The sequence below is a fragment of the Apteryx rowi genome, unplaced genomic scaffold, assembly GCF_003343035.1.
Source record: "Apteryx rowi isolate R43461 unplaced genomic scaffold, aptRow1 scaffold_65, whole genome shotgun sequence".
NCBI lineage: Eukaryota > Metazoa > Chordata > Aves > Apterygiformes > Apterygidae > Apteryx > Apteryx rowi.
The window spans coordinates 2,448,254-2,461,683 of NW_020450927.1; the positions used below are offsets into that span (position 1 = coordinate 2,448,254).

At 56.3% G+C, this 13,430-nt stretch overlaps 2 protein-coding genes across 4 annotated transcripts in view; one reads left to right on the forward strand and one right to left on the reverse strand.

Annotated features, from left to right (window-relative positions):
• The window catches only part of GLUL (glutamate-ammonia ligase), a 21,063-nt gene extending 7,809 nt beyond the window's left edge, over positions 1 to 13,254 (reverse strand). The window contains exons 1-3 of one of the 3 annotated variants that reach the window (XM_026084733.1): positions 11,721 to 13,254; positions 5,074 to 5,145; positions 4,341 to 4,566 (exon numbers count right to left, since the gene is read on the reverse strand). In XM_026084733.1, the coding sequence (XP_025940518.1) occupies positions 4,341 to 4,474 (134 nt within the window). In that variant the 5' untranslated portion in view covers positions 4,475 to 4,566; positions 5,074 to 5,145; positions 11,721 to 13,254. Of the gene's footprint in view, positions 1 to 4,340; positions 4,567 to 5,073; positions 5,193 to 11,720 lie in introns of all 3 variants that reach the window. The other 2 variants (XM_026084732.1, XM_026084731.1) reach the window with 2 other exon arrangements.
• RGSL1 (regulator of G protein signaling like 1) overlaps positions 9,702 to 13,430 on the forward strand; it is a 20,245-nt gene continuing 16,516 nt past the window's right edge. Inside the window, exons 1-5 of the mRNA XM_026084657.1 lie at positions 9,702 to 9,714; positions 10,528 to 10,610; positions 10,897 to 10,971; positions 11,794 to 11,923; positions 13,239 to 13,343. Coding sequence (XP_025940442.1) covers positions 9,702 to 9,714; positions 10,528 to 10,610; positions 10,897 to 10,971; positions 11,794 to 11,923; positions 13,239 to 13,343 — 406 coding nt within the window. The remainder of the gene's footprint in view (positions 9,715 to 10,527; positions 10,611 to 10,896; positions 10,972 to 11,793; positions 11,924 to 13,238; positions 13,344 to 13,430) is intronic.

Below are 13,430 nucleotides of genomic sequence, written 5' to 3' on the forward strand. Positions count from 1 at the left end.
CCAGCCCAGGTGTCCCCAGCCTGGTGCCCCCTAGCCCTGCCAGCCTGCGTGCCCACCAGCCTACTGCCCCCCCCAACCCCCAGCCTGGTGCCCCCCAAACCCCTAGCCTAGTGCCCCCTAGCTCTGCCAGCCTGGGTGCCCACTGGCGTGGGTGGCCCATAACCCTGGTAGTTTGGGTGCCCACCTACCCCATCAGCTTGGGTGCCCACTGGCACAGGTGCCCACCTACCCTACCAGCCTGTGTTTCCACTAGCCTGGGTGCCCCCTGGCCTGGGTGCACCCTAACACTGCCAGACAGGGTGCCCACCAGCCTGGGTACCCTCCTACCCCTGCCAGCCTGGGTGCCCACCTACCCCACCAGCCAGGAGGCACCCTCATCCTGCCAGCCTGGGCGCCCACCTAGCCCTCCCCAAGCACCCGTGACTCTCCAGCCGAGGGCTTGGCTCTTTCTGGGGGTGGCCAGGCAAAGGGGGGCTGCGTTGCCTCCCCGCCTTGCCCCATAGGCTGGGAGCCGTCCTTTACGGGTTATGAATTGGGCACCAAGGTGGCAGGGCTCGCAAAGGGCTTGGGAGGGAAGAGGGTCTCCTACCCCCTCCCCGGGACAGCCCGCTCTTCCGGCCGGCTCCCTCTCTCCGGGGCACCCCGCTGCCAGCCCTCCCCGTTCAGGGCTGTGAGGCAGAGACACGCCACCAGCGAGGAGGGGACAGAAAGCAGAGGGAATATGGGGCATTTCTTTCCCTTTTTCACCCTCCTCCCCAAATCCCTCTTCTMAATAGTTCTCGGAACTGTTCCGAGATGGGATCAAATCCAGGGCTTTCTGCAGCGTTTACATTAGCAGCTGCCTCTGCATAACTCCCAGGCATGAAAATAAGTCGCCCTGGATAAACAGGGCAGCGGAAGAGAGGGAGAAATTGGAGCCCCCCTCAAACCCAGGCCCCGGCTGTGTTTGTGCCTGTGTTTCGGGGAGGGGGAATAGGCAGAGCCTGCGAGAAGCCCAGCTTTTCCCTTGAAGCAGGAAGCAGGCTCCAGCGCCTGGATTTACAGCCGAGTCCCTTGCTCTAGGAGACACTCGAGGGAGGAGAAATTCCCCACCTCTGCAGTGGGTCTCAGAGCACCCGCCACAGAGGCACGCAGATAGCAAGGGGCGCCCGGGAAAATCCAGGGACTGCCCAGTAGTTTTCCACCCTGGGAGCTCTCTCTACCATCCCCGCTCCTGTTCAGCCCTTCTCACTTTCCAGCCTGGACATAACGGGCAGGATACAGATGCCAGAACTAGCAGAAGGAGCTGCCATGCATGTACACGTGCCTACGCGCACCCACAGGCACCTGGGCAAGCACACGCCACCCAGCACGCCTGCCTCCRCAACAGGGCCCTAGGCGGCCCCCAGACCCCATCCCCACATCAGCCTCGGGGGGTTGACACCAAAATTGCTGGTCCTCCCAAAGCCGGAGCTCGGGGGCCCAACCCTCCTTGCCATTGGGGCTGCCGAGGCAAAGCCTGCGCACAGCCAGAGGCCGGGGTGGAAGTGTCCGGGGAGAGCTGGATGCGCGGCCAGGAGGAGGTGGTGTAACTGCTGGCTAAGGACTTGCCTTGATTTATTGCCCATCTCAAGAGCCAGCTTCCCACCCTCCCTGTGGGCAGGACCGGGCTAATTCTTCACCACCACCCTGCAGCAGCCACAAGCCAGCGTTAATCGCCCCAAGGCTGTCCAGGATGGAGGTGAAATTTGGGTGTTTTTCACCTTCTACCATTGCTTAGGCAAGGCAGAGCCCAAAGTGATGTTCATTGCCTTCCCCCGATATCCCAGTTCCTGCACCCTATGTATAAAGCAAAGTTTTCAATATAGAGATGCCCTGGAAGAGCACACAGGGACCCGCAGCCTTTGGGGCTGAAAAGCAGGTGCGGAAACGGTCAGCACCCCAAAACCACTCTGGGAGGGGAGCAAGGTGTCCCCACTGCGGTCACCTGGCGTGGGCGCCCGCTCGCAGGCAAGGCAGAGCGAGGTGACTGGCGACTGAACGCTTTCTCACTACRGGATCTCTCCTTCCCTGACAGACCCTGCTCCGTCCCTCCATTCCTGCACACCCACGTCATTCCTCATGTCACCCTCCTGAATGCTGTGTTTTACCCATAGAAACTGGCCCAGGGTCGCTGAGCAGAACCTCAACCCCAGATACAGACCAAGTTCAGCTGTGGTCACCTGAATCTAACTGTTTGGCTGAAGAAAAAGGAGGAAGGATCTGCTGTTGAGACCCAGTCAGGCCAGATATGAGCCGTCCAGAGAGACCCAGCAGCAAAATAGCTCCCATAAAGGGGGCCTGTCAAGCTCTGAGCAGTGTAAAGCTCTGCCCAGCCCTAGGTTTGCCGAGAGGGTTTAATCAGGACACTAACAGCTCTGATAGCTCCGGTTTCTTGGAAATGCTCTACCTGCAAATTTCCGAGAAACTTTGGCCACCAGAGCTGGCTCCAAACAAGCCCAGGGCATTTACGGGGGGGAAGTCGCTTTGGTGTAGGCTGCCCCTCACGCTATTCTAGTCATGGGGTCAGGGACCTTCTCTTTCGCCCGCTGAGCTCCGAACAGCCCGGAGGGGAAAGGCAGCTTGCAATCCTCTATGCACGTCCCCTCTCTGCCTGTCAAACGCGCAGCGGCCAGCAGAAATCCCCGAGGAGACCCCTGGCCGCTGGGAACGGTTTCACCGCCGGGGCGGCTGGGCCCCGTGGCGTGTGGCTCCCGGCCCCGCTCCACGTCCATGCCCTGGCCCCGGCCCGGCTTGTCCTGCACAACATGTTTACGAGACAGCGGAGAACAGCCTGGCCCCGCTGCTACGAGGCCAGCGCCCTCTCCCGGGAAGCTGGCCGGGGAGAAGAGCCCTCTTCCCTCCTTGCAGGGCCCTTTCCAGCTTGTTTACTGGCCTGCCTTCCCCTCCTTCTCTTGCAGGCTGCGGTTTTTTTGGGAAACACGGATCAGCCTGTCCCTTCTCCCAGCTGCGTGCTCCAGTGACCCTTATTGTCATCAGCGTTCAACGAGACAAAAACCTCATCAGGGAGCTGGAAAAGGCACGATGCCAACAGGTGACACCTCCCAGGAGTGAATTTAAATCAGCCTTCAAAGCCTCCGCTCTAAATGCACATCAAGCCAGCAAAAGACAATGCCGCGCTCCAGGGGCGAGTCCCGACTGGCACATGTTTTTCTTTCCTCCTACTATTAATTCGTGGGAACACCTCTATTCGCCTGCCCCGACACTTCCCTCCGGCTCCGCTTATATCCTGCAAGAATTGCCAGGGCTGAAAAGCCCTGGTGAGCTCGGAGGGTCGGTGACGGCTGGACTTGCAGCCTGCTGCCTCCGAGACAGCAATTCAAAGCCAGGCGCACGGCACGGAGCGAGGCCCTGGCGGCGAAAGCACGGCGCCCGGTGCCTCCGTGAGAAGGCCGGGGGCCAGGACGGTTGAGTCTCACGCAGTCCGCATGAGACGTGTGCCCTCTCCTGCGCCCACCCAGTCCCACATGAGCTTGGCACCTCTTTTCACAGGGGGCAGCAATGCCCTGGACGGGGGGAGCCGGGTTCCCCCTGCCGTGTCGGGGCTCTTCCCCAGCTCCGCAGGGAGCCCCGAGCCCAACACAATTTTGGGGGGTGGCTCCTTACTGAGAAGCCTCTAGTCAGAGCTGGCCACCGCGAGGTCTTCAACCCAACAACGTGCTAGCACGATCCACTAAGGGCAGGCACCCAGCACCTTTCACCAGCACTAAAACACCTCTTAAATCAAAATTAATGATTTCCTTTTGAACAGAGCTATCCCATGGGGAGAAGGGATGGTCCGTTGTGTTCCCACAGGCTAGCTCCTAGAAGAAGGCCTGATGCACCTGAAATGCTCCCTGCTTCTAGCAAGGGCACAGCTGGGAAGGAGGAGAGAAAAGCGTCTCTTTTCTCCCAGGCATTCCAAAATTCACATCCATCTGTCAAAGCACACTGGGCTGCAAGATCCCCTGCAAAGTTTGACCCACCCACACCCAAGCAAGGACAGGTGCAGCTGGATGTCCTGACAGCGCGTTGCCTCTGTCTCTGCCACCGCCGGCTCGCCACCGCGGCTGGGCACAGCAGTCTGCTCTCCCCCCTTGCGCATGTCTGCGCATGGCCAGCTCACYGTGCCGACCGCCGCCGGGAGCTGGGCTTCAGGCATGGCGATTTTGGGGAAATTAGCCTAATGCCCCAGCAAGAAGAGCAAAGTGCTTAATTAACAAGTCGCCCCGTTAACAGCCAAACGCCAGAGCCACCGAGCGAGGCCAAGGATAGGGAGCTTGCCGCATGGCAGAGGAAACACCTGTGCCGTGCGGACTGACCTTGCGCAAGCAGCGGTGGCCGACCGGTGTCCCCACGAGTGCTGCGGGAGGCTGACGAAAGCCCCCAAGGCAGGGAGGCGATACCAGCTCACCCGATAAGCGAGCAAACATTGCAGGCTCCGCAGCGGGCCCATGCTCCCTTTGAAGATGCTGCCAGGGTCAAGGGTAGCTGAGGGCTGGTCACCAGAGGGCTTGCAAAGGCAGAGCAGGCTGACGATTACCTGGGCTGCAAAGGAGGACAATTTGGGAAAGCAAATTAATAAATAAAAACGTGCAGACGCACACACTAAAGGAAGGGCCCTCCCCATGCAGCTCAGCTGCAATACGGGCAAATGATGCATTTAGGGGAAGAGGGACCTTGGAAATGCAAGACCCCAGCAGCCAGGAAGGCCTGGTGCAGAAACCCTCGGTTGCTGGCACCTGTTTCCACCCTTTTCTCACCCCATTGGTGGCCCCATACCCATCGTGTGCTTGCTGGCACATTGGTGGTGGTCACTGTGGCCAGCTGCCCGCCGGTGCCTGGGACAGAGAGGGACTGCAGGACCCCTGCACACCTTGCTCTCCACCCTCGTGTGAGACGTGGCGTTGCCGCACGGCCACACCGGTCCCTTCCCACGCACGGGGCCTCCTCGTCTCCCCTCGCCCAGCCCGTGGCCAGGAGCTCTTTGCAGAGGGGGCATTGCAGCAGCCAGCTCGGGGCCCATCCCAGAGAAACCCTGCAGCCCAGACCTACCTCTTGCAGGCTCTGCCTGGCATGCATGTAGACCTTTTGCAGAAGCAGAGTGTCTTCAGTAAGCAGGGGACGCTGCTGAGAAAAAGCACATGCTCTCCTTCAAAAGCGTCCAGGGGAAGCTGGAAGATGAGAATGTTAGTGGCAGGCAAGATCGGGGATTTGAGACCTAGAAATTGCTTGGCTCCGTTTGCTCTGTACAAGGGTGGAGAATATCCCAGGGATTGCTAAGCRCATGTCTTTCCCTTGCAGTTGGCAACTGGTCTCATTCTGCATTGGCAATTTTTTTTTTCTTTCTTATTAGTATTATTCATGCTGCTAAATGCGTTCCTAGCTAGGTCAGGGCCCTATTAACCATGGCTGGCAGATTAAGTTCAGCCTAAATACACTTTGCAGCTTAGTAAGTAAGGGTGCAGAAATGCTCAGCGCTCTGCCTGAGTGGGCTCAGTGGCAGGATCAGAATCTGGCCTTGTAAATTAACACAGGTAATTGCTATGTGCTATTGTCTGTGCACCTTGTTTGTGGCTGAATGAGGCCCCCGTCCTGCCACCACACACGCTTAACCTAGACTTGGGAAGTCAGCAGACCCAGGCACACATCTAAGGTTGCTCGAGCGACTTCAGTTCAGCTGGAGAAGAAACAAGCCAAATGCAGAGCTTGCGCAGGGACTGTCAGATGTGAAGGATCAGATCCCAGCCTTCACGGTAAATGCCAGGCGAGGAAACTACAGAAACACGGGAATAGGATCACAAATACTTCTAACTAACATAAGGGTAAGGAAGTCCCAGAGGTGTCCTTGCTGAGCCAAACAAGTCTTACATGCCCAGCAGACCAAGCATTAAAATTACTTTAAAAAAATCCTAACACATTCAAGAACGAAATCAATAGTTAAAGCTGAACTACCATAGCTAAGACCTCACAAAATTACAGGTTAAGGTGTTATGGGCCCTGAAAGGATCCCACCCATTTTTGACAACACACATGCTGTCACGTTACTCATTGCAGTCTTTGAGGTGTCTTAAATTACTTGCATGAGAACACCCTGGGGGTGCATGGGAATAAAACCAGGCTCCCCCAAAGCTTACTCTGGGTATATGATCCCTGTGCCAAACGGACGCCAGGTTTTACAGCCTGGCCATTGCAGAGGAGGAGTGAAACGGGCTGGGGCCAGCACAGGAGGGACGGAGGACAGCCCAGCCCGAGTGACCACTGCGGACCACCGAGGAGCACATCCCGCAGAGGAGAGGGAAAACGGGAGCAGGTGGCTCCTGGCTTTCCCTGAGCCCTGCACGARTGCCGGCGGGACGTGACGGCAGGCATGAGCTCAGGGAACGTGCAACCCTGTCGCTGGCTGCCCCTCGGCCAGGCACCGCAGCCAGGCTGGCCAAGGCCCCTCTGACCCCACGTTTGGGCAGCCTTGGACTTTGCCTCCATGGTGAGCCATGCCAGGTTATATTGGGCAAGGATAAGAATACCGAATGCGTCCCCTTCGCAACCCCGCCAGCGTAAGGAGGGCTGGTTACGAGGAAACTGCTGGTGGCCTGACGGAGGTGCCCAGGGCTGCTGCAGGTGGGCTGCTCCAACGCAGGTGGGCAGGTCCCACAAGCAGCAGGGCGAATAGTTTGGGCTCGGCCAGAAGGGGAATGAAGCCCGTCTGACGTGCGTGGTGTTGCAATGCTGTCCTTATCTGTTTGTACAAAGAGTCCGGCCACTCTGAGCACCTCTCTGAGCCACCTGCTAAATCTGGTCTTTGCTCACATGCCCTCCTCCTTTTTTAAACAGTCGTCTCCCTTGCGGAAGCTAAAACCATCTCTCGTGCCTCTGCCGAAAGGTTTTCCTGGAGAGGAGCTGTCTCTTTGCCCAGCCTAACACAGTAATGAGATAAGCCACAGCAAACAGAAAAGCTAGAAATGCAGAAAGAACAGAAACAGGGAGCCGGGAAAGGGGCAGTGCTGCAAGGAGGGGAGAGGAAAGCGCTGGCTGGCCTTTCCCAAGGGGGTCTGTCCTCGCGCTAGAGCTGGCCAAGCAGTGCCGAGGCTGGACTACAGCCCCGACGGCTACCATCCCGCAAGAAGACAACCTGAGCGCTCGCTGCGAGGGCGGCAGGCTCCAGCCCACATCAGGCTGGGTCCTGCCAGGCAGCTTCAGCTTGAGAAGAGACTTTATGGAAATGGCCCCATGCATTTCCATGGTAACCACATCTACCTTTTCCAGAGTACAACCTGGATCCTTTTCCAGCAGAAACCGGCACAGTCTCCCTAAAGCCAACCCAGAGCCAGACTGGGATCAGTGGAGCTACACTGGTCTCTGAGGATCTCATTCAGATTTGTTCAGTTGCTAACTGAAAAACATATTTTTTTGACAGTTGCAACCTGCCCCTGAGGACTTTGGAGCCATTCGTGTGTGACAGCCGCACCAGCTCTTCCCTACCCTCTCCCTTCATCTCGGGCTTAGCAGCACGAATCCTTATGAATCTGTAGTCAAAGCTACTCCGCACCAGGGTCTCATGCAACTCTTTCCTACTGCTTTACCAGGCACYGCCGTACTCTGTGCTCACCCAAAGGAAAACATCCGTGAGGAGAAGCTAGAAAGGCTCGGTGTCCTTGTGGGCACAGGGTGAACGTACGCACCGCTCTGTAAGGAGGCTTTAACAGCTTGAATTGCTGCAGTGCAGCTGGTACCTTGCTGCAGGACGGGACCCTGACTTCACCAGAGCACACGTGTTTGCAGAGGCAGTACAGGCGTGAGCTCTAACACACATCCCTGCGTCTGTCGTATCCCTCCCAGCCTGGTATAGCAGCACGACTGCCCTCCTTGGACACTGTAGCAGAGTGATGCGCAAAGAAATGAGCTCACTCGCTCAGGGCCACAGAGCAACTCAGCGCCAGGAGCCCGGGGCCGTGACTCAGGGCTCCTGACATCAGCCCCGTGATTAATCTGCGAGACGCACTGTTGTCTGCACCACTGTCCACCCTGGGACGACTGTAAAACCAGAGGCTGCTCCTCATTTCTCACTCAGGGGGATGAGGCAGGATTATCCGCCCTGGAAAGAAGTTGTCCCTGTATTAATTGTGCCTGGCGAGTCACTAACCCATCTGCTGCAACATCCCATGGGAGACCCGAGATCAAGAGCCAGGCTGCTGTGCAAACCAATTTCTGGTGACAGCTTTGCATTCCTGATTTGACAGCGCCACCTCGTGAGATGCCCCCGGATCCTCTGCGCTGTGACAAGGGTGCAGGGAACGTTTTCTGCATGAGAGCCAGGATGGGGCTGCGCTGGAGATACCTGTGATCTTTAAAAGAGTTGGCTCACAAAGGGAAATCGCACATGCAGGTTGAAACAGCAGGGACAAGTTCGCTCCAGGGACTGCAACCACAATGACAGAAGGAGTCTGACAGTCACATAACAAAAGTGGATTTTGTTAATGGCCAGACCAAGGAAGTGCAGCACTACTTATAAACACAARGTTCCCAAAGTCTATCCTGCAGCTCCCCTTAGGCAAGCACAGAAGAGATGTTCATCCAAAAGAGGCCACAACCCCTCTGCTTCATGCTTTGCACAGGCCACAAAACACTTCCCACCGCTCGCAGAGCACGCTGAGCCACGCACAGGTAGGTTCACCTCTCTTCAGGGTGCMCAAAGCCCTGAGGGCACTAGTAGCCCTGCAGGCAGGTGGCCGCTCCAAGGCAAGCCCCAGAGGCATCAGCCTTGCTGCAGACAACCTGGGTTGGAGCACCAACATCCCGAACACAGACAGAGCCTGACCTGCTCTGGTTTTACGCACAACCAAGGCAAGGTTAGGGCTGTTGGGGTCTCATCCCTTGCCTGCTTTTTCTGATCCTCTGGTTACAGGTTGGAGGGTGGCATCTCACCGGGGTCCTTCTGATTTGGCTCTCCCCCCATCCTGCCAAGTGCCACTTCTTCTCCACATGGACTTGAATTCAACTACTGCTTCCACACACGCTAGCCCACAACATGGCTCTAGGCACAACTCCCTGTTAACATCCCCTGTGCCTCTCCAGCTTGCCACAGCATTGCTGCCAGATCTGACACCACAGCATTACAGATGAGGAGGATCAAATATCCCTCTAGGGAGCAGATCCCTTATCCAAGTGGGGAAACAGGTCACCACTGCCAATAGGGAAAGATGCAGTTCTTTCTTTCTCCTCTTCCTGCTGGAGTCCCTAAGGTTAGGTCTCTTGGTCCCAGGCCAGCTGAACCAGGACAGCTGAAGAGGGAGCTGGGGTTTGTTTTGTCCAGGGCACGCTTAGCAGGGTCTACTGGGAAACTTCAGTCACCACCTGAGCAAACACACTGACAGCAACCACACACCATACCCAGGTGTTACCAAGAATCTGATCTGAAGGCCAAGAAGGTTGCCCAAATCATTACATGGTGGAGGAGAGGTTTCATTTTGGGACTGTCCAAGTGTACTTGCAGGGCTGGTAATTAGAGAAGAGACATTTCATTGAGAACCCACCGGGAGGGCAGCAAAGCCTGAGCTGCGGAGAGGAAGGGGCCGGGATGCTGTGTCTCCACGGAGCTCAGCAGCAGCAGGGCAAGCACATCACAAAGCAGTGCCACGCTCTAGAATGTGCTCTGCAACACCGGGTCCCCTGGGCATGGCAACATGACGGCCACCGGTGAGTTACCTTTCCTGGAGGCTTTGGTTTCTCCAAGCCCATCCCAGCAGGGAAAAGTCAAGTCCTAGGATTCAGAAACCTATGTCCTGTCGGTGACACAGCTGTGCTCTGTGCCTTCACCAAGGTGGACATTTTCAAGGGCATCCTTCCACCAGTAGGCTGCAGCCTTTGCATGCCAATCTGCCCCCTCACATCCAATCACTCAGAAGTGAATAAAACTTCACAGGATAGCAGGAAGTCTTGGGTACTACTAACCCTGGCTTTGAGATCCTGGGGAGACAGGGTGTCTGCAGTGAGTCACTGTCACTCTAACCAGAGCCATAGTCTGCCTCCAGCCTAATAATGCTTGGTGATTTCTCTGAGCCTACTACCACCTGAAGAGGAGTCCTCAGGACATCAGCATGCCAAGGCAGAGAGGCTGGAGCAGCTGCACCAAAGCACAACAACCATTGCCTCGTCGCACTAGTGGGGTTGCTCCTGGGGTCTGGGTAAGGATAGAGGAGCACAGCTCCTCTCCTCCCAGCCACGGTGCCTTCTTTATCCTGTCCCACTGATGTTTTTCTGAGAGAGCAGCTTTACACTTTCTAAATAATCCTATTGGGCACCCTCTGGCTTACAGTGGAGTAAAGCCTGGAGCTGATGCAGTTTGAGCTAAAGCATTTCAGGGGCTGCCTCAGATCCAAATCGTCCCCTGTGTGCACAGGGCAAACCCATACCACATATCCCCTTATTGCAGCTTCTCAAAACTCTTTTGGTTCACGTTTCTGTCATGCCTGGCAACAAACCCCAGGTAATTTTCTCTTCCTCCCCTAGCAACCATAGCCTCTACGAACATGGGGGTTCTACTGCAAGATGATGTTTTTGTCGACTTTTTCAACACATTTCTGAACCTTCCCGTAAGTTCACTCCTCCCATAAAGCCCAGCACCTTTCCAAACCTTTCTCAGGTGAATTTTCAGGCTTCTGTGGTATTAGAGGCCCCAGGAAATTTGGGGATGCACCACTTTCAGGCTGGTGAACCAGGAAAATCTGAGGCACTCAGCTTGGAAGAGGTAGTGGAGATAGAGGTCTAAAAGGGAAGATGATGCCCTTCTCCTTRTGGAGGACTAACTAGAGTAGCTGGGATCTAGGCTCCCCTGTCAACCTTCATCTCTTTCAGCTCTCCCCTTTTCTTTTGATACAGATTTTTGGCCAGACACCCATTTACATCAGCAGCACTGGCCAGTGGGACCTCTGGCCAGAGCTACCAAGCCACCTGGTGAGAAGATACCCCCGTCATGAGGCAGGGATCCTGCAGGGGAGGAGGAGGGGTGAGGAAGGAGGCAGGAAAGGGCACCAGGCAGTGAAGGGGAGAGACAAAAAGCCAGTTTCTCATTGCTGAGACGACTCTGTCTCTCTCCTGCCTGTGCAGCCAGGGATTATTTCAAACCCAAGCATCACATTCCTTCTGAGCTCCAGGAGGAGTAGAAGCAATTTAAGGCCCTGGCAGTGGGCAGCCTATGGGGTCAGTCCAGCACTCAGTAGACATTGATGGCTGGAGCTCAAGGAGTGCATGTGTGAGGCAGCAGGGAAGGAGGCACCTTGTGTCCAGGGTTCCCCTTACGTCACGAGGAGCAAAGTCCTATCAACCCTCAGACTGGCTCAGCCCCCACCCAGGTGTCCCTCTTTCCCATGGCCACAGGCATGGCTTGCTGTGCTCACCTCCCCTAGCAAAAGGGAGCCTGCATCTCTCCTTGCTGTCTGAAAGCTGCTGTTCCCTCCTGCCTGGGCTCCTGGGAAAGAGGCAGGCTGCACAGAAAAGCAGCCCTGTAGGGAAACCTGCAATCCCAGGTCTAACAGGCAGTGGGTTTCCAGGCAGAGCTGGCGTCAGGCTCATGGGGACCCAGGCAGAAGCGATAGCTCAGACGTCCCCATCTTTCTCCAGTGCAGGGGATGTCTTGCACTGCTGTTTAGCAGCAGGGTACCACGCCTGCCTACTTCCCCCCGTGGCACGGGCCCATTACTCACCCCTAATCCTTAGGCAGGAGATAGCTCCTTTCTCACAGCCTCCTCCTTTCCTCGGGGTGCGGGTGCGATGCAGGATCCCAGTCTCCCGGGTTTACTGACTTGGTTGGAAAAGCACCGGCTGCCTCACTTCTGCAAATCCAGCTTGTGCCTTCACTTCGTCCTCTGCCAGAAGCTACTCAGTTTCATTCGGTCGGAGGAAGCAGGTGAGTCATAACGACACTGAGGAAATCAGAGCAACCACGCACGGGGCGGCTTCGCCGCCGAACGGGACTTCCTTTCGCCGTGGCTGTCGCCGTCTGGTGCCTGCTGAGCGCAGCGGGACGCAACGTAAGCGCGTGCTGCAGCTCTGCTTCCGAGACACGCTTCGGAGAGAGGGGCGACCTCCGAAGCGCAAGGGTAAAAAGGCACTGTGGGTCCCATTTTAGGGACACAGCAGCTCCTAGGGCAGGCTTGCCAAGGACTGATGGGGCTTTACCCCTCAGCCCGGTTCCCATTAGTGCAGGTTCACTCACTTCGTGGAGGTGAGCTGCAATAGCTGCTTTAACATCAGCCACAGGATTTCCCCCGTGGTTCATGGGCGAAGCAGGTCTGGAGAGCACTTTTAGAGCCACACTGAGCTGTCACTGTGGGCATAACCCCAGGGTCCTTAAATCGAAGCTCATCTCTCTGCTGCAGCAGTGGGGCCGCAGGGACTGGCAGGTGGAAGACTCTGGCCCGCTTGTTCACAGCAGTCCTCTCCGATCTCTTCACAAGTAGAGAAGGATTTCAGCCCAAATTCAGCTCGTCTTTCCAGTACACGGGGAAGTTAGAGTATGATATTGTCAGAGGCTATCTACAGGTGGTAAGCTGAGATTACGGCATTTCCAGTTTGCTAACAGGCAAGGTAGCCAGAGCTTCAGCACTTCATTGGATTATGCTCCTCTTGTCTGGTGTGTCCTATGCTGGTAAAATACCCTGCTGGCCTATCCCATGGGCTGTCCTATGGACAGAAAACTTGAATCATGCTTGGAGACTTGCCCCTAAAAGTCTGCTGCAACTCAAGTAAGCATGGTTACAGCTACCCATCAAGTTACGATGTTAAGCAAAGGCTTAGACTCAGTAAGTCATTTCAGGAAAAGCAGCAATTTATTATCAAGGCCCAAAGGCTTGCTTCTTTGCTTTTCCTGAATACTTTGCTGCTGCTTCTCCAGCTGGGTTTAACATCAAGATGAAGGAGTCTGAGAGGAAGTCCCAAGCGCAGGCAAAAAAGATGGAAATTTGCAGGGGGAAGAGGCAGGATGGAGTAGCTGGCAGGTTATCATGGGCATGAGCAGCTCCCACTGCATCTTGTAACCACAACCCTGCTCAAAACTCGCATTTTCCATGTGATTCACTGGGCTCCTGGCTTGTAGCACTGCTCCCTCCAGCAGGCTGCATCAGGGGGGCACTGGAGGATGCTGGTGGGGCTGGGGGACTTTCTCAGGGGCTGTCCCTGCATGCACCCTTGCGACGCTGTGCTCTGCACTCTCTCTCCAACAGCAAAACTGCTGAACTGGCAGAGCGCTGACCAGTGGCTGCTCGAAAAGTGCATCAGTGGGAGCCGGGGCATGTGGCGCTTTCGGGCCTTTGTCCAAGGAATGGCAGGTAGGCACGGGGTGCTCCCCCAGCCCTTGCTCAGTGAGCCGCTGGTGATCTCCCCAGCGGGATACTAGCACAGAGCTGGTGGACTGG